Genomic DNA, 26,581 nt, shown 5'->3' with positions numbered 1-26,581 from the left:
TGCCGATGATCAATGCGATGGGAGATGTATTCCGGTGGTGAAATAAAATCGTGTAGCATGACATGACGATATGCCTTGTGGAATAGAGTGAGGCGACTGATTTTCTGGCGAGATTTTAAAGATGGGAGAGAAAGGTTAGTTTTCATGGCTGTGATACTTGCTGTACGGTTGTAATTTGAAAAGATGAAGCAAACGGAATTATTTTGTATAAGTTCGAGAGAAGATACAAGATTTTCAAGCCCAGGGTCCCATATAGATGACGCATATTCAAGTTTAGGTCGTGTTAGTGATTTATAGAGTAGAAGTTTTAAAGAAGATGGAGCAGCAGAGAAGTTGCGACGTAAATACTCTAACATGCGATTAGCATTATTAGTAACGTATTCTGTATGGGCATACCACGTTAAGTTTCGTGATATATGTACGCCTAGATATTTATATGATGTGACGGAATCAAGAGGAATGCCATTAAGACAATATTGTGCTCATGGCTAACATTTTTTTTTAGTCAAGGCTGAAAATTTTATTTTGGGGTATCCTTTCACTGGGTGTAAATTGAATACATATTGGATGCAAAGAACATTAAGCAGTCAAAAATTCATTTGCAGCTCTCTAAAATGGCATCTCTCATTAAAACAAAGAAACAAAGCATTTACAGAAATAAGATGACCTCATGAATATATAAAACCTGCCACATGCTTCAACATCATAAATGGTACCAAATGTACCCCAGCAATTCTTTTGCTTGTTTAGGTTGTATTGTACTCACAGCTAATATATTTTTTTTTTGTCAACACTGACAATTTTATTTTGGGGTATCCTTTCATGATTAAAAATGTAAAATTTGCGGCCCTAAAGAGCATCTTCAAGCATTTCATTAGGCAAAGATGAAAACACTCATGACACTAGTCCCACTTTTGTTTTGACATTGCGATAGTGTAATGGAAATGGAAAGTAATGAAACATTAATGGTACTGCAAGACTGCTGTATTGACATTACACGGTATGTACCCGTGCCAGCAAGACTGCACAAAAACAAACCCCTTACCTGCACGCAGTCGCTTGAGAAGGGGAGTCTTGGTGTGGAAGACGAAACATTGGTCACTTTGGTACTTCAAATCATCCCACAGTTCTTTAGCCCACTTGGGCACAGTATAGTTGTGGTATCTCTGAGGAATAACAAAATAGCACACATTTAGAAGGTACAGAAATACAGTCAGAGCTCGAAAAAACAAGCATTGATATAACAAATTACTGGATATATAGTGAAGCAAATCTGCAATGTTTCTCGCCAATTTCGGCATGTAACGAATACGTACTTTCTTTTTACAAAAGTACCAATAAAGACTCTCAGAGGACATTACATAGGGTTGGGGCTAATACAATACATGAGTATTACAACGATTAGTACACAAACACTAATAAAAATCCTAACACTATTGTAAACAGTGCGGATTAATCAATAATAGAAAAAAAAACATGTTCCCAAAGAAAAATGTACTACAAGCATAACACAAAATAAGAAAAAGATACAGGTGCACTGAATTCAGGTTACAATACATTAAAAGTTAGTACAGAGCATATATATTATCAAGGATCACAAAATGGAATAACCAGAAGAGTAGGAAGAAACAGTAAATTATCGCCAAAGGGGACCAAAATAAGTTTTCGTGAAAACAAATGGAGAAAAAAAAAAGGATAAAAATAAAAATAAATGTCAGTCCAGATGCTCAGTGTGCAGCAGCTCCTGGAACTTGCTTATGTTAGTTTCAGTAGTGATGTGCGATGGCAGATTACTCAATCAACTATACTGCGTGGTATGAATGAACTTGCAAAATGAGGGCACTGGTGATTGCGGCGTGGAAAAATGGCTGCAGGAGACAAAGAAATCATCTTGAAGAATTGAATGACGGTAAAGCTTTGTGAAAAAGTGAAAGACGCACGATTTTACAATGATTTGATAAGTTTGCTAACCGAGTTCAACTTCTCAGTGACATGATGCTAGAATGACATGAGTAATAAGAAAATATAACGTGCACAACACAGCTCTGCAAGGATTCGATGTTATGAGTTAGGTATGACTGATCTGGTGCTAAATAATGGAACTATATTATATATTCAGATGAACAAGTGCACCAAGAACAACCACCCCATGTACCTGGGGTGGTTCATTCTTCAGAGTACATTACTAGGGCGAGCGAGCAGTCAGCTGAGGCAGTAGTAACATCGATATGATAATTCCGAGTGATAACCAGCACCTTGGCCAGCTCTCATCATCGAGCTTCTAACCTTTTGGCTAAACCAGCTTCATGTGCTGCATCAATGTTCCCTGACCAATGAACCACATCCATTTGGAGTGGTCTGTCACAGTGTTGCACAATGTGCCAACTCGGAGAGCCGGTGTAACACACACGTAGTACCATACATGCCCTTCCGCTGTGACCAAGTGCAGTTATTCATCTGCCACTGCAGGGATGACATTATCACTGAAGAAACCAATCAACCAGTGCCGCATTCTACACATACCCTCCATCTCTCCACATTCCCTCTTCCTCTTAACAACCTAACCACAGAGAAAGAAATTCAATAAGAGGGGACATTCGGCGAAAACTGGCAACAGGAAACACGTCATGCCTAGTGTCAACTCCATCCATTAGTTGACACGAGCATTGGAGAAAAAAAATGTGAAATGAACTTAGACGTTTTATCTTTTTTATTCTTTCCCGCTAAAGCTAAAAAGTTTTGCGTGTAAATGAACTTATACTTCGCGACTTATTTTTCTTGTGTCGCATAGCAACAAGCTAGTGGCACGCCAGATGTGCCATATGCATGCGTCATTCGCCAGACATGCCACCGAAGCGAGCAAAGCCGGCTGCGCATGTGAAGCTCGCCTGCTCAGCGACCCATCTCTTTTGGATGTAGCCCGTTTGTCGTGCTCCCAGCGTTTTCTTGCGTTCCGTCTGCATTTCGACACGGCACCGCTGCACTACTGGACAACAGCAAGGCGAGAAATTTTATTTGACAGTCGCGACGCACTTTAAGCATTAAATGTGCTTGAAGTGCGTCGCGACTGTCAAATGCACAAAACTGAACAAATCGCCAAAACAGAACATATATAGCGACCCAGTTATCGAAAAACAGCTCCGCCGTCCAGGCTTAGTTAATTTGAGTTAATTACTCATACTGGGAGATGTTTGGGACACTTTCGATGAGCCCAAGCATTATTATAACTTACTTCGGTAGCTTTTGGGCACGCTCACCACACCTGGCTTTGTGATGAAAAGCACCTCGGTCGTGTGATGCATTTTTGAGTGTACTGAATCTTACCGGAACAAGTTTTGGCGCTTTCTCTGACTCCAGACATTATTGCAACTAATTTCGTTACTTTTTGGGGTACTCTTAAAGCACAGTGGCCGTGCTCGAGGTAGTGGCGCAGTTAGTGAAAAGCAGCTCGGCTGTGTGCCACAGTTTAATTTCGGGTGTAGTGAATCTTACTGGAAGAAGTTCGTGACGCACTCTCTGACCCCAAAAATCATAGCAATTCATTTTGTAATTTTTTGGGATACTATTGAGGCATGCTCGCCGCGCCTGGGGTTGTGAAGCTGTTAGCAAAAAAAAACAAGCTGGTCATGGCGAGTTAGTTTTGCATGTACTGAATTTTAGTGGGGCAAGTTTGTGACACTTTTTATGGCCTTGCAACAATATATACCTTATTTCGGTACTCGCGCTTGACGAAAACGTGGCCAGCGATTGCCGAGAGTGATAACACGGGAGTGTGTTGCTTGCACCGGCAGGACGCGTAACAAATAACACCGAGGAGCTCAAGAACTTGACATTTCAGTCTTCTGAGTGACTGAAAACAGGCTTCGCACCCACGAATCTGTCTTAAGTGCGACTAGAAGGCATTCTGCAAGCGTGTAACATGGTCTGGCTGAGAGCTTGCGTTGTAGCCACCTTTGTGTACTTGGCGTACCAAAGCATCGACTGAGGCCAAGTCGTTTTCGAAACGCGCAGTCACCCGTGTATTTGTGCTCTTAAACTGCAGGAAATAATACCCGGGGGAAGGGCGGGAAGCTTGAAAATCAAATGTTTTCTTGAGATTTTATGGAATTGTTTGGGAGGAGTCTATTTGCTACGAAATATATGTAAAAGTGAATTTATCTGCAATGCCGCTAATTCAGCACTTACACACATTTCGCCTCTACACGCAATATTTCTGTTACGTCAATATACCAAAATGATACATGCTTGTAATTGACTTTTTTTTGAGCTGATGGCATCCGGTGGAGCTTCGTACGGCAACAACTGCTGCTTACCTGGTGCTACAACGTTGGATGAGTGCACAAGAAGCCCGGAATGAGCATTTATATAGAGCAAAATAAACATTTCATCATTTAAGAAGACGTCTTGCATTTTCTTTATGAAATTGCACGTGACACAGATTTAGTGGAGGCTTGTAAAGAATGTTCACAATCATTTTTACTAAATAATAAAGCGATTCCGCGCCAAGGCCGCACATAGTTCAGCAGTAGAAGCGAAATAAAAAAAAAATAAATAAAAGCCGCGCCGATCAGCATAGCCGGCGTTACCTGTACCAACTGGCGTTCAAAACGCGTGCGCCCAAAACCGAAACCCGAAGGTGTTAATACCATCCACTTGATGCGCTACAGTCAATTCGGCCGATGGGCTCTATGGGAGTGTCCGCTCTTGTTGAAATTTCTTTCTATATGGCTCGACCACCACGCTACAAAAATGCTCCCTGCTCCACAAAGAAAATTTTGCTTTCATAGTGATGCCAGACTCCAGCATTTTGGCAGAATAGCATGTGCTGTGCTTGACAGAACATTTTTCTGTGGTGCATGCACTTGCGCATGTAATATATATGTAGCCAGAGTTGAGGATTCAATAATGGTGTTATGATCTCACACACTTGAACTGCCTTATACAGTGTGTCACAGCTATCATTCATTGCGCTTTTAAAAAAGACGGGCCATTCTACGCGAAGATAACCAAGTGAATATTGTTTACAGTTGAGTATAGTAGCTGCCAGTAATTTTGTTGTTGATGCAATTCAATTTATTAATTGATATCGATAATCTCATCTTTAATTACTGCTCTGAACGGTGTGCTGTCGATGAAAAATATGGAGGAAACTTGAAGACACTTGAGATTGGCATGTTCTCAGCCAGGTACTGTTTGTCCATTTACTTTTTCCAGCTGATAAAGAAGCCCACTAGAAATGAAAAATATTATGAGACTAAAAACGTCTGCCCGCATCAAGATGCAGCGATTGCAAACATGCTGCACAGGATTTAGCAAGCGCAGTTTTCCCATGATGCACCAAACACCAGTTATCGGAACACCAAGGCGCTGTGCTGTTCCATGCGGAATGCACCAGATAAAGCACCAGCTCAGCCAGTAACTATTGCGGAGCTTGTTTGAGGGTGCTGTTTTTTTATGCGAGCAGATGGTTAGTCATGTGAAATTTTTCACTTTTCATGTGCTTTCTTTATCCGCCGGAAAACCTAAACGGGCAAAAAGTACCTGGTTGAAAACATGCCAGCTTTAAGTTTCTTTCAATTTCCTACAAATTCTTCACTGACAGCACAGCGTTCAGAGCAGTAATTAAACAATTAACTAATTGCAACTAAATTGAATGGCATCAGTAAGAATGACTACTGCCGGCTACTCTGGCCGACTGAACAATATGCACTTGGTTATCTTCATGTATAACGGCCTGTCCTTTTTAAAATATGCAATGCATGATAGCTGGGACACCCTTTATAGTCTGCCACATGCTGAAGATAATTAAAGCAAAATTTGGCTCTTACCTCAATGAGAAGAGCGTCGTATACGTACCCAGCATCATTCCAGTCTGCAATAATGCTGCCAGTTTTTTCAGTTAGTGTTTCATAAAGTTTCTGAAAAAGCGTATAAGATTATAATCAATGTTTCTAAGGCTGCATGCAACATACAAATTCTGAAAACAAAACTCAGCACTATGTTAAGCTCACGGAAAACTTTTTGTGGCAATGAAGGGAAAGCTATACAAAGTGTGCACAAGAGCACCCCTGAAAAAAGGTTCCATTCTCATTAGTTAAATCTCGCGAAGAGGAGACAAGCATCTTATTTACAACGGCAAAATAAGACAAAGTGGATCACTCAGAGTTAAATTTAACCTATTTTTCTGCTTTTATCTTCTGCAATTGGACAAATACGAAACTGTCACATGTGGAAGCTATGCCGATTCAGTATCTGCTCCAAGAAATCAAATGCACTGTCAAATGATGCCAGAATACTTGGTGCAGTAACATACGTACAGCCGCTTCGCCCCCGTAGCTTTTCCTTCACTACCACGGAAAGTTGCCCATCAATATAATGCCACAGTGTAAGTTATGCAGGACGGCCAATTGCCAATCCATTTGCTCTGTTCTCTCAATGATGCTGCAAACTTGCTCACCCTCAGCATGCGCAGCACACCGCTGCGCTCTCTGCCTCTGCTACTCACCCTCCCCACAAGTGGCCTTCACTAGTGCTTCTGCCTGCCCCTTTTCTAGGCTGCTAACACAAATACAGCCTGCCACATGGCTTCAAAATTGGCCATTAGACGACCAGCTTGAAAAGAGCTGCTTACGTGGCCGAAGGGCGCCATGTAAACAGACAAGCAGACGAGAAGAAAGCATGGAGGTTCGTGTTAGTCTGATTGCAAAAGCACTTTGTGCGTTGCCGATTTGTTTGAGAAGTGCTGCAAACTTAAATTGATTGCTTTCATTTGATACCAACTTGTCTGGAGCAGTGGTCATGCTACGCAGTTGTCGTGGTAATTCGCTTTTGCGAGAATTTCGTTGTTGCGAAAACAGACAACACAGATAGGTAATGCATCGCAGAACAAAAATTTACTGTCAAAATTCCGTTAGCCTACTTTGGCAAGCTTTGCTCGAGGATATAGAATCACATTGCAGACAGTACGAAGTGCGCTGCATGTGTCAACCAGCAGTGGCAGTACTGACATGGCGCAGTATTTCTCAGTCAATTGCTTTCGGAGATACGATCACCTTTGCAAGATTTTGCATAACTTGGCACCAGATGCAGAGAAACAGCGCATACATCAGCATTTCTCCAGCGCACGTTGTTGCCCGTAGGTGCCGATGCGTACGGTAATGAGCGCAAAGTGATCGTATCTCGTGTACCCAAAGACAAACGATTAAGATAACCGCCTTTCACGCAAATCTACGTTCGGCGCCAAATCCGCACACTATGCCTGTCAGGCGGCACCAAAACCAACATTCTTGAAACAAAGGATGTGTATTCCCAGATGATCGTTCAATCATGGCCCGATGCGTGACACTCCATATGCTGCGACCCGCCATCTCAAGTGCCATAAACAACTCCATGTCGGTGGGATGTGGATTTCCTTGCTTTTCCTGCATTTTTCTCCCCAAGGTGCACACTACGCAGTGCACTGCCACGATTGGCGATTTCTGTTCAAAACGCACATTCATTTTGCATTCAATTTCGGCTCACGCGATTGGCCTAGGTCTCGCTGAGGCGTCAGCCGCGGGAAACACAAACTGAACGCGCGTTTCGAACAACAATCTACAATATCACCTAGTAGACGTGCAAAAGCCATCATCACATGTCGGTAGCAACATGCGTGCCACTTCAAACGGGTGATCAACAAACAATATGGCGGCCAGGCCATATTTCCAGTGCACTGATCGCTTTCGACGCTTGGTTGTTTTTGTGACCAAAAATGGCGCCACCCACACCAGTGTAATGTGGTGGTATTTTAAGCAATTCTAGTGCAAAACAATCACATTTATGCACATTTTGGAGCCTGCTAGCCTTACACGAGTAGGTGATATGCGGAGTTATGTTCCGGCAAATTTAGTTGATGTGGGATTGCAGTACAGCGACATTTCGTTGCCGGGAGGTACGAAATGCATTGGAATCCTATGGGCGTTCGCCAGGGATACAAAAATGTTTCGTTGTTGCGGGATTTCGTTATCACGGGTTTCGACTGTAGCCACAATGACTTGTCAGATGTGCTATGAATCTAAAAGATGTGCTTTGGTGGAATGAGATATTAAAATATATAAATGCCAACAGCACTATTGCTTCAATGAGGCCATTAAATGCAAGGGCCTGTAGGCATATGTCCTACAAAATGTTACTATTGCAATAGCAGCCTCTGGCAAGATACTGTGCTACGAAACTCTTGGGCCTATAACTTGCAATGAACCAACACCTTGCAGAAAGTTAAAAATGGATTTTCTGTCAAGAAATGGGTCAGCACCAAGCAGCAGGCTAGAGGGAAGTGTTTTTCCTTTCAGCTTCCATTTCTCTACACTTCAGTAAGACATGGAGGTCAGCTAGTGTCTCACCACATCTACAGCAAATGGGAGGTTCACTACCGGTCAACAGATGAGAGTATGTGTCATATGTATGACCTATCCTAAGGAGGCAGAAAAGGACCTCGATTCGCGGTATTTTTGCTACTGGTGGCAAATTTCCTAACTGTGGCTTGATTAAATGAAGTTTATTGGAGGTATTCATGTGCCACTTCTGTTGCCAATGCCTTCCAAGTTATTTTTGTGCAGAAATGGCTTTAGCTCTGGGGCTGGGATACCTACGAAAGAGTTACCAGCTTTCGTTGCAATAGATGTAGCAATTTCATCTGCAAGCATGTTGCCCTCAATGCCTCTGTGCCCAAGTACCCAACATACTATGACGTGCTGATTAGATGTATATGCTGTGCACAGGAGAGAATATAGCTCATTGAGTACAGGATTGTTGTGTTTCTCGAGTGACAGAGATTTTACGGCACTAAGAGAGTCTGTGAATATAATAGCCGTTTGCAGTTTTGTTTTCTTGATATGTTTAATAGCTGTCAGTACAGCATATGCCTCAGCAGTGAATATGCTTGTTTCTGGGTGCAGGACATTAACATTCTGAAAATGATGGGCTGACGGCTGAAATACGAAATACCGGCATGTGACTTTGAGGCATCTGTGCAAAATTCTTGGCAAAAGTACTTCGACTTAAATTCAAGAAAGTGCCTTTGAATGTGTACCTGGGGAATGTTCTTTGTTATTTCAACAAATGAGGTATCACACTCAATGAGCTGCCATTGCCATGGCGGACATAGCTTGACAGGAGCCATTAAAGGGTTTTCAAGAAGTGGAACATCCAATTCTTGACTAAGCTTCTGTACACACAGTGAGAAGGGTTCTTTAACTGCTGGTTGATTATTAAATAAAGTTGCAGATGTCATGTTTACACTTACGTAAGACAGACGTTCGCGGTTTGCATTTACCTTTAGAAAGTACATAAAACTGCAGTACGACCTCTGAAGATGAAGTGCCCACTCGTTAGCTTCAACATAGAGACTCTCTATGGGACTTGTCCTGAAGGCACCGATCGCCAGGCAGATACCTTGGTGATGGACAGGATCCAGCATTTTCAATGCGCTAGGAGTAGCCGATTAATAAACTATGGCCCTGTAAACTAAGCATGTTCGAATGAGGCTCTTGTAAAGGTTCAGGATGCGCTTCCTATCACTACCCCAAGTTGTGAAGGGGAAAAAAGGGGGCTAATCAAGGGGCCCGATTTTTATTAATCATATCATAAGAAGCCAACAAACATAGACACCAAGAAAAACACAGGAGAAATTACTTGTACTTACTAATTCAATTAAAGAAATTATAGATTAATGGAATTGAAAATGGATAAAAAAATAACTTGCCGCAGATGGGGAACGATCCCACATCTTCACATTATGTGTGCGATGCTCCACCAATTGAGCTACTGCGGCGCTGTCTTCCCATCCACTTTCTTGGGTATTTATGAGGGCTGGGTCAATGGGCCCTCTTTCAGTGACGGCAAAGCAGCGCTGGTTGCTATCGCCAAGGGGGCGGGTGGTACAGCCACGGCCACATTGTTAAAGGGACACTAAAGGCAAATAATAAGTCGACGTGGACTGTTAAAATACCATTTCAGGAACCTCTCGGCGCTTGTTTCCTGCCAAGAAATGACTTAATTTACGAGAAAACTGCGTCTGAAAAGTGCGCATACCTGTAGTGCCATTCAAATCACCCGGCCCCAATCGGGGTGTGGTGATGTTGCATGCGCCAAAATCAACCTTTAGTGCCATTAGTGAGTAAAACAGCGCCCAACAGATGGTGCTACGGTTTTCTGCGCAAGATGTAAATGCGCGGCCACGGAGAAACTGAGCCAAGACAGAGTGTTGGATTCACCGTTGCAGCAGCTCTTGGTCAAGTGGCTAGGACAGTTCTGGAATCTCGCGACATTACATAGTCATGGTATTCACAGCTACTTGCAGCTTGTGCGAGTTTTGAAAGCCAGAAAAACCAATGCAGTACTGCACGATAACAAAACTACTGAAATGCAAAAGTGGGGGCAGTGCAGAGTGGAGAAAATGAAACCTTTCAACCGCCCATATTGCTGTGAAAGGTAACGTCATTGAGTATTTTCTTTTTTCTAAAAAATCGAATAGAACTGGACAAGTAGCATTTCTTTTTTTGTGTGTGTCTTATTATGCTATACACTGATGTTCTTATTACGAGTGGTTGACGTAATTATAATGGGGACTGCCTTCATCATCGGGCTAGTACTTGAATGTCACGGTGGAATCCACAATCATGTCGTGCATTTACCTCAATTTCTCGGTTACTAAAGCTCTGTTTGCAATAATATTGATGCCTTAGATGTTCTTCAGCACTGATTTATCACTTTAGCTTGACTTTTTGCCTTTAGTGTTTCTTTAAGCTCATTCAACGGTAGATAAGCAGAGCCATGAACTGTTTAGTTTTCGGATGACAATGCAGGTATACCAATGAATGAATGTGTTTGATTAGTGGCGCAAGGGCCAGGTATGGTCAAAGAGTGCCATGCCAGTGCTAGTGACTTCGCAGCAAAGTGATGAGTTCTATGAAGTTGATGTGACGTGGCTGTAAAGGGGCCTAAAAATAACCGTAAAGTGTATAACATCTTTGTGTAATAAGATTATGGCGATGACTAATGACGTGTACTATGAGCCTTAAAGTGCATCGCGAAAAAAATGATATGATGTGCGAAATATGTCAGCTGGAAAAATTGGCTAGGGCACCGCTGCCTCATCAGAGCCCTTGAAACACAAGGGCCTGGACACGTGTGCTATACAATACTATGATCGTAGTGCCATCCTCATACATTCGTAGTGAGGAAGCACTATGAATGTATCGGGCTAATAGCATGTAAGACAACATCTTTCAGGAAACCTAGGACTGTGCTGGTATTAAAAACGGTTCTGGGCCAAGAAACATTACAGGATGAAGAGAAATGCGCTGCCAGCATGCTAGGAAAAAATGACTCGCTCAGATTCGGCTTCCCGACACTCCAGGAGGACGTGGAAGACGGTCAGCCTCTCCCCGCATTGTAAGAGTTGGGGTCAGGCATGTAATAAGGGGTAGCTGGCCCATGCCATCATCTGACTCATCCATGCTAAGCACATTGTTGAAGGGAGGAGCTTGCTCTTATCGAGAACTAGGAGTATGGGATTTATTTACAATATCTACATGAAGACAGGAGATACATTTCATCAGTCTAGCATGACTGAAAAGGAAGCACCCCAAGCAGCCAAAAACAGCTGCTTAAAAACCCTCTATCTTCCCTAGATCCCTAGGCAAGGTAAAACTGCCGTTAAACCTTCGTCCAATGGAAGCGTTTAAAGTTATCGTAGTCGTAGTCGACCCGCCTTTGAGGAGGAGGGTTCACACACTCACTTCCGCACTTTGATTTCACTGAACACACCGAGCGGAGAGGGTCCTCATAGACAGGGGTTGGGACGCTTGACCCAAGCTGGCGCCTCTTGATTCCAGAGCCGATTCCACAGTTAGCCGTCGCGTCTGTCAATCGACTGTGACGATTTCTGGGGCCCGTGAGAAAGCACTGCAAAACACCCTTTTCCAGGAGTCCTCTTGCCCAAAGTAGACCGTGAAGGTGACAGCGAACCAACTAACAATACTCAGTCCGCCAAACGTGGCTAGCCTTGCTGGCACCGTTGGGCTGTCCGAAGGAGGCGCATTGTTTGCTTTACAAAGTGACTCGTCGCTGCGGGCTGGGAAAGGTTCGAAGGACACTACCCTCGCACGCCAATCGTAACAGCTCCTCCATGGCCCGGAAAATCTCGTCTGGCCAGTGCTGATAACCACTGGGCAGGAAGAGAATGGCTGGGGGCAAGGGGGGGATGGCTTGGCTTGACAGTGCCCCAAAATGTTGACACCGCCCCAAAACATCCAACAATGACGGGCAAAACTGCATAGCGAACCCCACAACACGGCTCTGTGCTGAGATGATGTATCTTGGATCTCACTTTAGACCCGCCAGGCTTCAACGGCAACATAAGTGCAGAAACGACAAATGCTGCATTTCGCTATGCCAATTTCTGAAGGAATTTTGTGCTGACAAATTTAGCATTAATGAATGGAGTCCTGCTAAATGAGAGGGGATCTTCTTGGCTTAACAAAATTAATTATAACAACAAAATTCAGTCGAGATCCCTAAACACAGAATTCAAATTAGCCTGCTCAAACCATCCGCATTGCTATGCAACTTTCCCTTCTTATATCTAATGGAGAAGTTGTACTCTTGGAGAATTAGGCTCCATCGGAGCAAGCGGCCATTTTTTTGTGACATTTGATTGAGCCATGTCAGAGCGCAGTGGTCGGTCTCGAAAATGAATCTTGCTCCATACAAGTAACACAACTTCTGGGGTGCCCAAACTAAACAGGCACATTCCTTCTCTGAAGCACTGTAGGCTTCCTCACTTACGGTTAGTTTACGGCTGGCATAGAGGATAGGATGTTCTTCATTATCGTCGCCGACCTAAGTACCACGCCCATACCCCTGTCGCTTGCGTCGCACTGAACTATGAATTCCTTTGTGTAGACTGGCGCACGAAGCACAGGACGAGAAACCAATAGCGTTTTCAAACCTTGAAAAGCATTCTCTTTGTCCTTATCCTAGTGCACGCTACTCGGCGCTCCCTTTCAGAGGACGTCCAATAAAGGACTTGCTATTTGCGAGTAATTCAGAACGTACCGTTGATAGTACCCAACGAGTCCCAAAACTGAACAAATGTCTGTTTTCGTGCGAGGCTATGAAAAATCCCCAATCGTAGCTATTTTCAGCTCGGCCGGCCGTCTTGTGCCCTGGCCGACAACATATCCCAGATAAGTAACCTGCAAACAGCCAAACCTACTTTTCTGCCTTCATCGTTAAGCCTGCTTCCCTCAACCGTGAGAACACCTGTTTGAAGTGCGATACGTGCCGTTTTCAGCTGTCTGAAAAAATTGCTACATCATCAACATATCGCAAGGCAAACTCCTGCAAATCTTTTAGGACAATATCCATTAACTTAGAGAAGCTAAATGGCGCATTCTTCAGCCTGAAGCTGAGGGCGAGAGGGTGAAAAGTGCCTACAGGCGAGATAAATGTGGCACAGCTGCTGGCACTTTCTGAAAGGGGAACTTGCCAGTATTACCGCACAAGCTCTATAGTTGAAATGTATTTAGCAGCGCTAACTTCAATTCGTTCCTCAATGTTGTGTATCAGGTACAGCTGATCCCTAGTGGTGGCATTTAACTTCCTGTAGTCAACACATGGACGAGGGTCCTTATTAGGGGTTTCTACAAGTATTAGCGGTGACGTGTAGTCCCTCTCAGTGGGCTCAATAGCTCCCAACTCTAGCATGCGCTGTATCTCTGCCTCCATAATTTCTCTGTCATGGAGACACCCTGTAAGGCTTTGATCTTACAGGTTCGGTTGATGTCAGCTCTATTTCATACGTTGTTAGTTCGGTTCTACCTGGCCGATCCCTGAATCTGTCGAGATATTCCCCTAACATCCCTCTTAGCTCGTCTAGCTGCTCGGGTCTAAGAGTGTGCAAGCTTACCGAATGTTTTACTACTTCTTCCAGGCTGATTTCAGAGTTGGAGGTCGCCTTATGCTCATTAAACTCGGTAATAGTGTCATCCTGCTCTTTGATGGTAAAGTTAACGACTCCGCTCTGCTCTACGCATGGCTTCATCAAATTGCAGTGGTATATCCTCACCTCCTACCTGCGACCGGGCACTTTCAGAGCATAGTTAGTAACTGAAAGATTGTGCAACACTTTAACAGTCCCAGTGAATTTCAAGCTTTTTCTTTCTTGAAGGTTTGAGGATCATTACCTGGTCTTCAGCATTAAACGTACGAAGTCTCGTACGATAAAGAACATGCAGCTAAGCATGCCTCCCTGGGTTACAGCAGTTTCTTGTATAGATTGCAACAGTGCGGTGCCAATTTTCGGGGGGAAGATATGATTCGACAAGTAACTTTCTATTATGTTTAGCATATTTCCATGGATTACCATTCCCGACAAGTCTTGCAAGATCCTGTAATAGCACGTTGTGTCATACGCTTTCTCCATGTCGAGGAACATCAATAAGAAAAACTGTTTATGTACAAATGCATCGTGAATATATCCTTCAATGCGCACAAGATGATCAGTTGTGGACCGCCCTTCTTTGAAGCTGCACTGATAGGGATCAAGCATATTGTTGAGGTCAAGGAAATGTACGAGTCTACAATTAATCATTTTTCAAAAAGCTTACACAGCCAACTTGTAAGAGCTATTGGGCGATAACTTGCCGCCAAGGAAGAGCCTTTACCCTGCTTCAAAACAGGAACCACAATCACTTCTTTCTATGTGCATGGAAGGTATCCGCAGCCCAAATAGTGTTGAAAAGTACAAGTAGTGTAACTTGTGTGTCAGTGTGTAAGTTTTTTATCATGTCATACATGACTCTGTCAGGACCCGGTGCAGAGCTATTGCATGCGATCAAGGCAGCTCTCAACTCGGCAATACTGAAAGGCCAGTTACATGGCGCGTTCTGTCTGCATTTACGTATGACTGGCTTACATTCTTCTATTTGTTTGTATTTAAGGAAGGATTGAGAATAATGGATTGAGCTTGACACACGCTCAAAGTGCTCCCCAAGAGAGTGCCTGGTCTTGCAAGGTATTCCCTTGGTCGTTCACCAGAGGCAACTGATGGATTTGTTGCCCTTTCAGCTTTCTTAAGCCATTCCACACTTTTGTCTCCCGCGTGTATGAATTAATACCCGAGAGGAACCTCACCCAGCTTTCTCTCTTTGCTTGACGTCACGTCCGTCTTCCCTGTGATCTAACTTTTTTAAATTGAATTAGATTGTCGGCATTTAGCGATTTGCGCAGTATGCCCTATGCCTTATTCTGCCTCTTTCACGCCTCTCTACAGTTTTCGTTCCACCAGGGAACTTATCTTGTAAGTGAAACACCATTCATTTGCAGGATGACCTTTTTGGCTGCATCAATAATGAAAGTGGTAAAATGTACAACAGCATCATCCATATTAAAAATCACTTATCAAATCTTGTGATACACAACTTGATTCATTAAAAACCACCTAGTCCACCGATGCTAATTTCTATTAAGGAATATGGGGAGGATTTTCATGCAGAGTTATCTGATATAAAGTTACAGCAAAGTGGTCACTTCCATAAAGTTTATTGATGATGTTCCATTCCAAGTGAGACAGAAGAGAAGAGCCAATTGCTAGATCTATCGATGAATAACTGTTGTGTTGGACACTGTAACAGGTCGGCTCCATCTTATGAAACAGACAAGCACTAGAGTTCAAAAGAAAACTTTCAATTAATCAAACTCTTGCATCACATCGCGAGTCTCCCCACATCGTGTTATGGGCATTAATATCTTCCGAGAGTATGTACGGGTCCGGAAGCTAATCAACGAGGTTATGAAAATTGCTTTTTCTGGGATGATAGGTAGGGGGTATAGATACAGAACATACAGCGACCAGTTTATTAAAAAGGATTGCTCAAACTGACACTGCCTCAAGGGGCGTCTGAAGGGCGACATGTTGACAAGCTACAGACTTGTCGGCAACTATTGCTACATCGCCGGAGGCGTTAGCCTCGTCACGGTCTTTTAGGAAGATGGTGTAATTGCAAAGAAAGATGGTGTTTCTAGGTTTCAGATGTGTCTCTTGAACACACAGGAACTTTGGGTTATGTTTGTATAGGAGTTCTCTAATATCGTCAAGGTTATGAAGTCCTCTAACATTCCATTTTAGTATTTGTGTCTCCATCATGACAAATGCGTATTGCGCTGCATGTTTAAGAGAGGAAGATTAGCTCATGGGCATTTTCCAGGCGCCGTGACGCAAGTTTTGTCTTTTTTGGAGCGATGGCGAGAGTCTCACCGCTCCTTACGTGCTGGCAGCGCCGTCTGGCTGGTTGTATCTATTGCCTTTTGTGAGGCACTGGACATGCGCTCTTGCGAGCGCTGCATTTGGCGTAAAGGCCTCGTCTTGGCAGATGCGACCTTTGAGGCTACCAACCCAGAGGGTGATGGTAACTTCCGCTGGGGCGCTGGGGCAGCGCAGCAGCGTTAGCTGCAGCTGCCAGAAGGGGAGGGTCACTGCCACCGGGGGCCGTTGTGGTGCTGCCCCCAGACACGCCACTTCAGCAAAGCTGTTCTTTGGCAGGTAAGATACCCGCCTGCATGCTTCTTTGAATGAAGTATTCTCTTTTACTTTTATTGTCACAATTTTTTTTTTGCAGGATGGGCATGACCGTGAGTATGCGGCGTGCTCCACATCACAGTTTACACAGCGGAGAAAGTTCTCGCAAGATTCAGAGATGTGTTCACAGATACTGCATTTCGCACAAATCTGGCGGCCTTGGCAGCCCTGTGAACTGTGGTCGAAATGCTGGCATTTAAAACGTCGGAGGGAATTTGGCACGTGTGGCCTTACGTGAAGCTTGATGTACTCGGCCTCGATGGACTCTGGCAGGACACTTGAGCCGAAGGTGAGTATCGGGTGCTTAGCCTCGATTTCTTTGCCATCCCGCCTCATCTTAATTCTTTTGACATTGATAACATTCTGCTCAATTAAGCGCTCCAAGAATTCAGACTCAGTCAGCTCAAGCAAATCAACATCCGAGACAATGCCGCGGGTGGTGTTCATAGTACAGTGCGGGGTTACTGTTACTTAGGTCTCCCCAAATGATGCCAGTTTCGGCAGTTTCTCATATTGCTTCTGAGCGTGAAGCTCCAAGAGGAGATTACTGCTTGCCATCCTCGACGCCTTATAATCTGTACCAAAAGCTTCAATCAATGACGTTGAAGCAAGGAACGGTGAAATGGTTCACACTGGTTTGTCTGGTTTTTCAGAGTGAACTACATGGAAATGGGGGAAGTTGTGGACTTGGTGTCCGAAAAACTAGAAGACATCTTCGGTGCGCCCTCATTTCTGAGGGCGATCAGGGAGTTTAGATAGATGAATTTAGATAGATGGAGATAGATTTAGGCATAGTATACATGGGGTTTTCGGCAGCGATGCCAACCACCCACCATGAATCCCATCAGGGGGACATGACAGAAGTTCCTGCAAGAAAAGTCCTGCCAACGCCAGCCATACATCGCTGCTATAACCAAATACAACATAACCAAGACTGGCTAGGCACACAAGGTTAACCTTTGCCGCTGGGAAATTCGGAAGTGAGAAGTGAAGAGAGGACAGGAAAGATGATAAGGCAAGAGAGAAAGATGAAGGTCGGAGAGGAGGACAGGAAAAGGCAACTGCCCATTTCCTTCAGGTGAGCCAGTCTGGAGGTGACGTCTATGTGAAGCAGAGGCCAAAGAGGTGTATTGGTTCTGCTGGGGTACCTTAAAAGTCCGAACAGCTGGCATCGGCTCAACCTTGAGGATTCCCCTTTCCCCAGACAAGGCTAAGCCACGCAAGGCTACACGCGGGAGTGTCCAATCCTCATATGCTTGGGTATGTAGTGTTGCAATGCACCAAACACCGGCTGATGCAGACGCCCCTGCGGTATTGGTATACCTGCGGGGTGCAGGTATACCAATACCTGTCTTTTCAAATAATCATTGTGCTGTGATATCCAGCACAAAAATCTAGCAAGAGCTTAGACATCCCCAATGGTTTGTTTGCTACTAATAGTGCAAATAGCTATATAGTGAAGATAGTGAGCTTCATGTGAATAGTTTGTGTGGATTGGAATTAACCAGCTGACTTTGTAAATGCACTCAAATTCACTTAGCAGTTGTCGAGTGAGAAAATATGCCCAGGATGATCGTGGCAAGCAAACATCAACATGTGAGCAACTGCAGCGCGAGATGAAGCAGCAGACAAAAGATTAATGCACACTGATATGGGACAAGCAACATACAGCACAAGCGTCTGCAGTGGGAGCTAAAGCTGACAGCGCTGACGCTGCTACTGCAACTGGTGACACAGCAGTGAAGGAAACTTGCCAAATATAGCAGTTGGCACAGAGTAACGCCGAGTTTCGCCATCTGTACAACAAGTGGTGACACTGCATCAAAAGGGAACACTTATAATATCAGTTTGTTCACGAGTGACAGGGCTAAACACATGCGATGGAAAAGGCATGAAGGTCCACATGAAGAAGACGCCACCGCCGGCCGATGAAACGAAGTTGGGAGCATTTATTAAACACAGAGAAAATAGAAAGGAACTGGGACACATGATGTGTGAATGAAGAGGAAGAAAAAGAAGGCAAAGGCTACTGTGTGGGGGATTGCTGACAAGTATTTGGAACAGGACAGACGTATCTCCAACTGTGCTCTGGAAACAGGAAAGAGCCGCTTATGGGACCCAAATCAGAGAGGGGACAACATGGAGATAGGCGGCAGCGGATCCATATCCTGAGCCTCAGTTACATTGCTGTGGCATCACTCCACAGGCCGAGTCCGGCCCAACGCATCTATTACCGGCCACTGCCCACTGCCACGGAGGCAATCGCATGGCCACATCAGTGGCACAACGGCCGAGTGGCCAAGAAAGCATCCTGAGCCATGCTTGTCTCGGCAAAGAACCACAACCCCACCACTTACAATGGAAGTCAATGCCTACGCAGCGTCAGAACCATGCAGGCTGACGTCTTACGCCACACTGGGCTGGGCTGGCAACTAGTGGCAACAGTTAGAACATTCGATTTCTAGTGGCTACTTGTTACTCGTTTAGTCGAATTGAAGAACAGTACATAGCTAAGGTCTAGTTTGCTCTATGGCTATAGCTAGTTCTGGTAGTTTTTCATGAGTGTATAGAATTTATGGTGTGTGAGATTACTTTGTTGTTCGGTTTCCTTGGTTAGAATTGTTTCCTAACATAAATGGTTTCCAATATGTTTGCACCGTGCCCCTGTCTCTTTCTGGAATGGCCAAATTCGTGACACTCTCCTGTATATATTAATCCATGGTGCCATCTCACATCAATTACACCACAATGAGATACAGGTTTCCTGCATTTCCAGGCTTCTGAGAGAACACATGCCCTCAACTTAAAATGTTAGTGAGAAATAGCTAGCACTTATTCACTTAGCCACGGTGGTAAACAAACACCCACATACAGAAGGCACGGCAAAAATAACACAGTGTAAACTATCAAGCATAACTGTTTTACAAGCTTTAGGGAAGAGATGCAGATGCCTCGTAGGCTGCACATTATGCCTTTGATACTGTGAAGAAGTACGCTTAAGCAGCAGAAGAAGTACGCTCTGAGCAGCGCTCAAGATGACACGTAAAAAGCAGTGCCTAAGCTTAAGGTTATTTCATGAAACATTTCACAACCAATACAAGTTCCTAATGCAGAGCAAACACTCTTCTTCAACCATGTGAAAGTACAAACCAAACTGCAGTCTACAGGGCAAAGCCTACCATAATTAAAGTGTGAACACATGTCAATTATAACACAAACTCTATAAGAAGCACACATTTTCCTGCTACTAATAAGATGCATCCAGAAGCTAGCAATACAAAAGTACAACATACATGATATTTTTTGAGGAAAGCCTGCCCTTCGGGAGAATTCTTCACACGCTCCTCTTCTGCATCAGCTTCAGGGCAATAAGCTTCTCCTGGAACAAGCATCTGCAGAGCAGCAAAAAAGGTTTCTTCCTTTTCAACACACGACTCGTTAATGCAACAGATAGAAATTATGAGGTTTAAGGGAACAAGAAAAGCCAACACTAAACCAATCTAAGTTATTAGGCAGCTTCTATAACCCTCATGAAGCTCATCTCATGGCAAGAAATTATTTAGTTGCAGAAAAAATCCAGAGTGAAGGCACCACACAATTCTGCTGACATTCAGAGCGTTCACGACAAATGGGATCTCCTGCATAGTTGTGCCGATGATCACGGAGGCAATACTTTACTGGATGTGCTGCCTGCCACATGCACCCACAGAAAGGTCATCATATTCCTACAGAAAATGCCAACAGAGCAATTTGAAGACACCAGTGAGTTCTGTAGAAAACTTTAATAATGCTGTCCAAAGTAAATTTTTTTACCAATGAAATGGAACACAACCTTAAGTGAACTGTTATAGTTTACTAATCATAAATAAATTCTGGGGTTTTACGTGCCAAAACAACAATCTGTTTATAAGACTTGCAGTAGTGGGATACCCCAGGTTAATTCTGGCCACCTGGTGAGCAACTATGAATGAAGTGTGTTACATCATGGGAACTGGTACCATATTAGCACAGTGACATGACCAATCTTGTACCAAATGTACATCATTTTCCTGCTTACGAAAACTCCATTATCAGTGAAAGTGACATTTTGGACACATCAGAGGGCTAATCTATCACTTTTGCTTGAGCTAATGTTGCCTTTAGCGACAATTTTAATTTAGCAGTGGAGACGAGCGAGAAAGGAGGAGGAAACCCATAGAGGTTAAACTGAGGCAATAGTCCTCTAGTATGCTACTCCACTAAAAAAAGAGGGGAAAAAAAGGGGGTATGAGGAGAGATAAGGACAAGACAGAACCTTGCTTTGTGTGTACGATGTTTACCTGTCAACACAATGCAGAACCATCTGCTTTTGGCAGGCGAAGTTGTAAGGAGACATTCCTCTAAAGTACTCTTGTGTATGAGAAGGGTGTGTAGGTTCGCACATTCACCTCCTCATTGGCCCTGTGCATATGCTGAGCCTCTGAAATTAACTAAGTTCTGGGGCTTTACATGCCAAAACTGTCATCTGATCTGGAGGCACACTGTAGTGGGGAACTCCAGATAATTCTGATTACCTGGGGTTCTTTAACATGTACCTAAATCTAAGTTCACAAGCGTTCTGCCCCCATTCAAATGCAGCTGCCATAGCTCGAATCAAAGCCATGACATCGAGCTCAGCAGCGCAACAGCCTAGCCACCAAGCTGGTTAAGCCTTTGAAGGCTCTCTGAAAGATTTCAGAATGAGTTATGTTCCACGTCACAATGTTCTACAGCAAATAGCTGTTAAGTGTTCATTGCGTTGTCTTTGTGTCTTCCACTCATGCGTGATGAATATCACAGCTTTAGTGATCACACAGCTCCACTGCCTGCAGGAGTGCACAGGCTGTTAAAATATTGAGATTACAGGAAAGTGCACGGAATTTCCGCCAAATTTTTACCAGTGCAATGCTCTACCTTTAAATTTCCTGCAGTCTGTATGCAATTACTACCAATTCATTCTCTTATTTGGCACAGCATGGCAGATATAATGTGTAAGAACAATCAGTACAACGCTGCACACATAATGCTAAAGATGAGTGTTTGGCTCCTCCCAGTGGCAAGTTGGTCTTCTTGTCCACTTTTATTTCTCAATTCCTTGTTTGCTTTTTCGAGCTTCTTTAACCATCGCCTTCATATTGTTTAAACTAAGGAAAGGTTGAGCTCCTCGGTTCCCGTTATTTTACATGCCTGTAGAAAGGATCATTCAAACAATGTGCCTACCCCATCTTCAAAAGCTGGACGGGTATGTATAGGAACAGGTTGCCAGTGGAAGGTCTTGTTCCAGGCCCAGTCTGCAGAAGGCACTGAGAATCCAGCCAGGTGGCACTGGGCACTTGCCAGGCAGCGGTCCCTGTCCGAGCTCCAGACTCGCAGCTAAGCAAGCATAAGGTATCATAAATATCATAAATACAAGCATTTAGGTGTCATTATTTCTTCCGATCTAAAATGGAACAAACACTTGTCATACGTAGCAACAAAATCACTCTCAGCACTTTTTTCCTTCAAACGGTCCCTCAGATACGCTTCACCCAATACCAAACTACTCGTGTACACATCACTCATTCACTTCGTCATAGACTAGGACACCTTATGCTGGTTCCCATACACTAAATGTGCCATAGCGAAGTTAGAGAGCGTACAAAGAAAAGCAGCCAGATTCACTTATAATAAATAACATCGTCATGATTCCCCAACTGAACTTTTACGCTTAGCCGGACTGCCAACAATTAACGATCATGCTAGATATCTCAGACTAAAATTCCTGTTCATTCTCCAGAGCAATGCTCTAAAAATAGACAAAAACAAGTTTTTAGTACACTCTAACGCTAGAATTTCAAGAACAAAGCACAATAAACAATTATCTGAGTATAGATTTCACAATGACACTTTCAGGTACTCATACTTCCCACAAGCTATCAGAGAATGGAATCAGTTACCACAAGAGGTTGTTGATTGTACGACCTTCAATTCTTTTTCGTCTAAGCTGTCTGACCATATCTTTATTGCTATGTGATAAACTGTGGTTTTTACAATGTGTTCTATTGTCACCAAGAATGTGCATTGTCTATATCGCTGTACGTGTGCGTGAATATGCTTGTTTTTAAACCAAAGCCAAGGCCTCTTGTAAACTACTATCATTGAACTCTCTGTGAATGATGTATTTTTCCCTTTTATCAATGTACCCTTTCCTGCCAAAGCCTTCGTTAAGGCTAGAAGTACGTACCAAATAAATAAACAAATAAATAAGCACAGATAAATGTCCATGATCATAGAAGAACACGTGATGCTCACAGTTAGCACATTGTAAACACAAATGTATATATATACTGTCCAGATTCCAAAGCAAGTAAAACAAGATTTTGGGCAAAACATGGCAAGTAATGAATTTCACTTGTCATTATAACAGTTTTCAATTTCACTAACTTTCACCAAAGCAATGCATAAGGTTATTCTCTGTCACTACACATATACACCATGGATGCTCACGCAGCCCATACGTGAATGATTGGTTTAAACAGCAAATGTAAACAGGATCAATGCGTGCTACAAATTACCTTTTGAAAGACAAAGACCAGTTACTAATCATTATTAAACTTTTCTTTCCCAGCTGTTGCCAGGTGAGCATATCTGTCTTGATTTGCCCCTGAAACTTTGTCAATAGGGAAACATACATACGAACTGACAGTGCAAATGTCATAGGACTAATGTGTGTGTTTATTCCCACAAAATGTATGAGTATGCAATGTACATGTTCTGGCTTCTGGAGTGGAAACATCAGTTGAAAATTGAGTTCACAACTTGGTAACAGTTCACTGTACATAATGCGCAAAACAAGATACGGACAAAGCAAGAGGATGCAACGTGTTTTAAGTGCAACGTGTATTGAATTCCTTTGTCTTGTCCACATTTTGCTTTGTGCAGCACATACAGAATGATCTGTCAGATGAAAAATGATCGGGGGATATGAACATTGACCTTCATGTAATGAGTTTCTCATTTTTATGCAAAACCTCTATTCACTTTTCAACAATGCACATTACATTGCCAGTGAAATAGTAGTGGAAAATATTGCTTTGCACAATTACCTGATGAGGATTTCCAGTAAGGAAGTGTGCATAACGTGACCTCAGATGGCTTCCCAGAACATAATGCTGCAGACATCCAATCTGTTGGCAATAAATAAGAGCACATCGCAGAGTGACTATATTGAACTATATTGCATTAAAGGGCCCCCTCACCAGGCCCCATAGCAGATTTTTGTTATACACTGGAAGTTGTTACGTGTCCTCTAGGGAGCGTTCTGCTGCAGAAAATTTTTCAAATCGGCTCATTAATAGCCGACATAGAAATATTTCAGTGGCGCGAACCCATGATTTCAACAGACGGGCTCCACTGCATAGCGAGACTCTCTCTCCACTCACCCCGTCTAGCCTCAACGCCACCTAGAGGAAATTCGTCTAGGTGGCGTTGCTAGCCTCCGCAAGCGAAATTCCTTCTCTGTGTTCTCCCATGCCAGACCTTGAGGATCGCATGACACATACGTCATGGGCCCTGCCTTCACTTTTTTTCTAATAAGACTGGGCTACCCAGTCGAATATGAGTCCACAAAACAGTGGGTTTCTCTACTCCTGAGGGAGAAGATAACGGTGGCCAGCATCCCGAGAAACATGCACCCTGAATACCACAGAGAAAGGAGGCGAGCGAGAGTGAAAGCTCTACGTAAGGCCTACGAAGGACCAAAACAAGGAGAAGTCCGATACACCGACGCGGCAAAGTACAAGAACAGAGTGGCCCACGCTATCAGCGTGATCAACGGCCAAGGACAAGAGGTAGCAGCGGCCTCGGTAAGCACTCCAGACATCGACTGTGTGAAAGAAACGGCGATAGCCCTGGCGGCCACTACGGGCCAGCGAGAGGAAGACCTAATCACAATCATCACCGACTCACAAACAGCATGTAGAAATTACCAAAAGGGCCACATTTCCAAACAAGCCCTGAGCATCCTCGAAAAACGAGACAATTTTCCAGAAGTGTACATTGTCTGGGCCCCGGGACACGAGTCCCTGGTGGGTAATGCAGCGGCTAATGCCGCTGCCCGAGATCACATTCTCCGGGCTATCCCACCAGGTTCACGAGCACCGGTAGACCAACAAGATAGCGTCCCGAAAAGATACGCCGATATCCTGAGCCACTACAGACTGGGTAGAAGGATCTATCCACCCCCACATCCCCAGCTGACAAGAGAAGAGGCGGTGATCTTCCGAAGACTACAGACCGGCACATTCCCGCACGGCACCCTGCTACACGCCATGTATCCTACGAGCTATACTCACAAATGCGCCTTCTGCTCTACGCGCAATACCCTCTACCACATGGTATGGGAATGTCAACAAAACCCATCGACACCGCCCATCACCGGACCAACCGTCGAGCAGTGGGAGGCCCAGCTGACAAGCTCGAGTCCTGAAGACCAGCATCGCCTGGTGAGCAGGGCCAAGCTATCAGCTCACGCACACGGCGTCCTGGACTAGGGACGCCACCCACCTCGGACGATTTTACCGTCGGCTCATTTCAACTAATAAAGTTTATTCCTCCTCCTCCTCCTCGCTTTTTTTTTCAGCAATGCGCACTTGCACTGGTGGCGTTGCGTGCGAGCTGTTATCGTTTCGCACAGCACACGGTTTTGCACACTGTGCACAAGGACACATGACTAGCGGTATAATTCAGTGCTAAACGAATATTTCGGCAGAACAAGCGGATCGCAGAGCAAGGTCACGCGAAAATGGCATACTTTCGGTACCTCCGCACATGACCACACGACCGTGGGAACAAGCAGACGAAGCGGAAATACATCTCTCTTGCTTCGGTGCAAAGTAAAGCAAAAAACATGCAGACATTCCATTTGTGTTTTATTATTTATCTAATGTTCGATTCGTTAATTAAAGCAACAGATCCCACAAATAACAGATGGTGCCTCGAATAATTCTTGAAGTCACGTGTCACCACGAGCAACGTCCCAGTGCGGACCCGAGTATGTAGGCGCAGGGACATGAGTATGTCATCCTCTGGTTTGAAGCGTGGTGGCCGCGAGGAGAAGGAAAAACGGTGTTCCGTTTGAAATTTCAGATCTTTCCGTGGCATGTAGCGATGTAATACTTTGCAGACACGATTGTTATCGTGCAATGTGTGCTCTGCACTTATCAGCTCAAAATGGCCAGACCTGGTGAGGGGCCCTATAAGAGAAAAAATATGGTGGCGTGACAAGTGTAACTTGTAGAAAGCTACACAGCAAAAAAATAACATGCACAAATTAAACTACTTTATTACTGCACCAGCTGTAATATGAATGGTACTCCTTCATACAACCTTCAGTACAAGCACAAATGTAAAAACGTCAAACAGCTATATGAGGCAATGAACTTTGATCCTTAAAGCCACACATACTGTACAAGAAACATACATGACCAGTAAAGGCAAACATGAAAAGTGAAAGGTTGATGCTGCTGCTGTACTTGTGTCTTTCTTAGCACTGTTGTAATCCGACCTGCCTTCAAGATTACAATGGCAGTACACATGCCATTGTTTGCTCCATCTATGTCTTCTACACAGACTAATTCCTCGTCTGGTTCTTTGTGGTGTCATACAAGTCTGCCTCAGATGTCATTAGGCAGCTGCAGACCTTGTATTTATTTTGAGACAACTGTGCCCTCGTTAGCACCTGTGACAATATACACTCTAAATCGGTCTTCTAAGAGGAAGCGAACAGCTCTGATACTTGAGGCTGTTCCAAGAAAATTCAGATGATGCCAACATTGCTGCAACATGGAAGACACACAGCATAGAAACACCTGTGTTTGCATCCTGATTGGCTTATGCCAGCTGTAGTTTTCACTTCTGTGCCACATTATTCTATGAGTATATGTAGACCTATAACAGCTCCAC

At 43.9% G+C, this 26,581-nt stretch overlaps 1 protein-coding gene across 1 annotated transcript in view; it reads right to left on the bottom strand.

Moving 5' to 3' along the window:
- Positions 1–26,581, bottom strand: part of LOC126542278 (prostatic acid phosphatase-like) — a 51,925-nt gene that overhangs the window by 21,353 nt on the left and 3,991 nt on the right. The window contains exons 3-7 of the mRNA XM_050189283.3: positions 23,725–23,805; positions 21,860–22,012; positions 19,915–20,013; positions 5,829–5,918; positions 1,046–1,166 (exon numbers count right to left, since the gene is read on the bottom strand). Of these exons, the coding sequence (XP_050045240.1) occupies positions 1,046–1,166; positions 5,829–5,918; positions 19,915–20,013; positions 21,860–22,012; positions 23,725–23,805 (544 nt within the window). The remainder of the gene's footprint in view (positions 1–1,045; positions 1,167–5,828; positions 5,919–19,914; positions 20,014–21,859; positions 22,013–23,724; positions 23,806–26,581) is intronic.

The sequence above is a fragment of the Dermacentor andersoni genome, chromosome 2, assembly GCF_023375885.2.
Source record: "Dermacentor andersoni chromosome 2, qqDerAnde1_hic_scaffold, whole genome shotgun sequence".
Taxonomy (NCBI): Eukaryota; Metazoa; Arthropoda; class Arachnida; order Ixodida; family Ixodidae; genus Dermacentor; species Dermacentor andersoni.
This window is presented reverse-complemented; position numbering and strand designations above follow the sequence as displayed.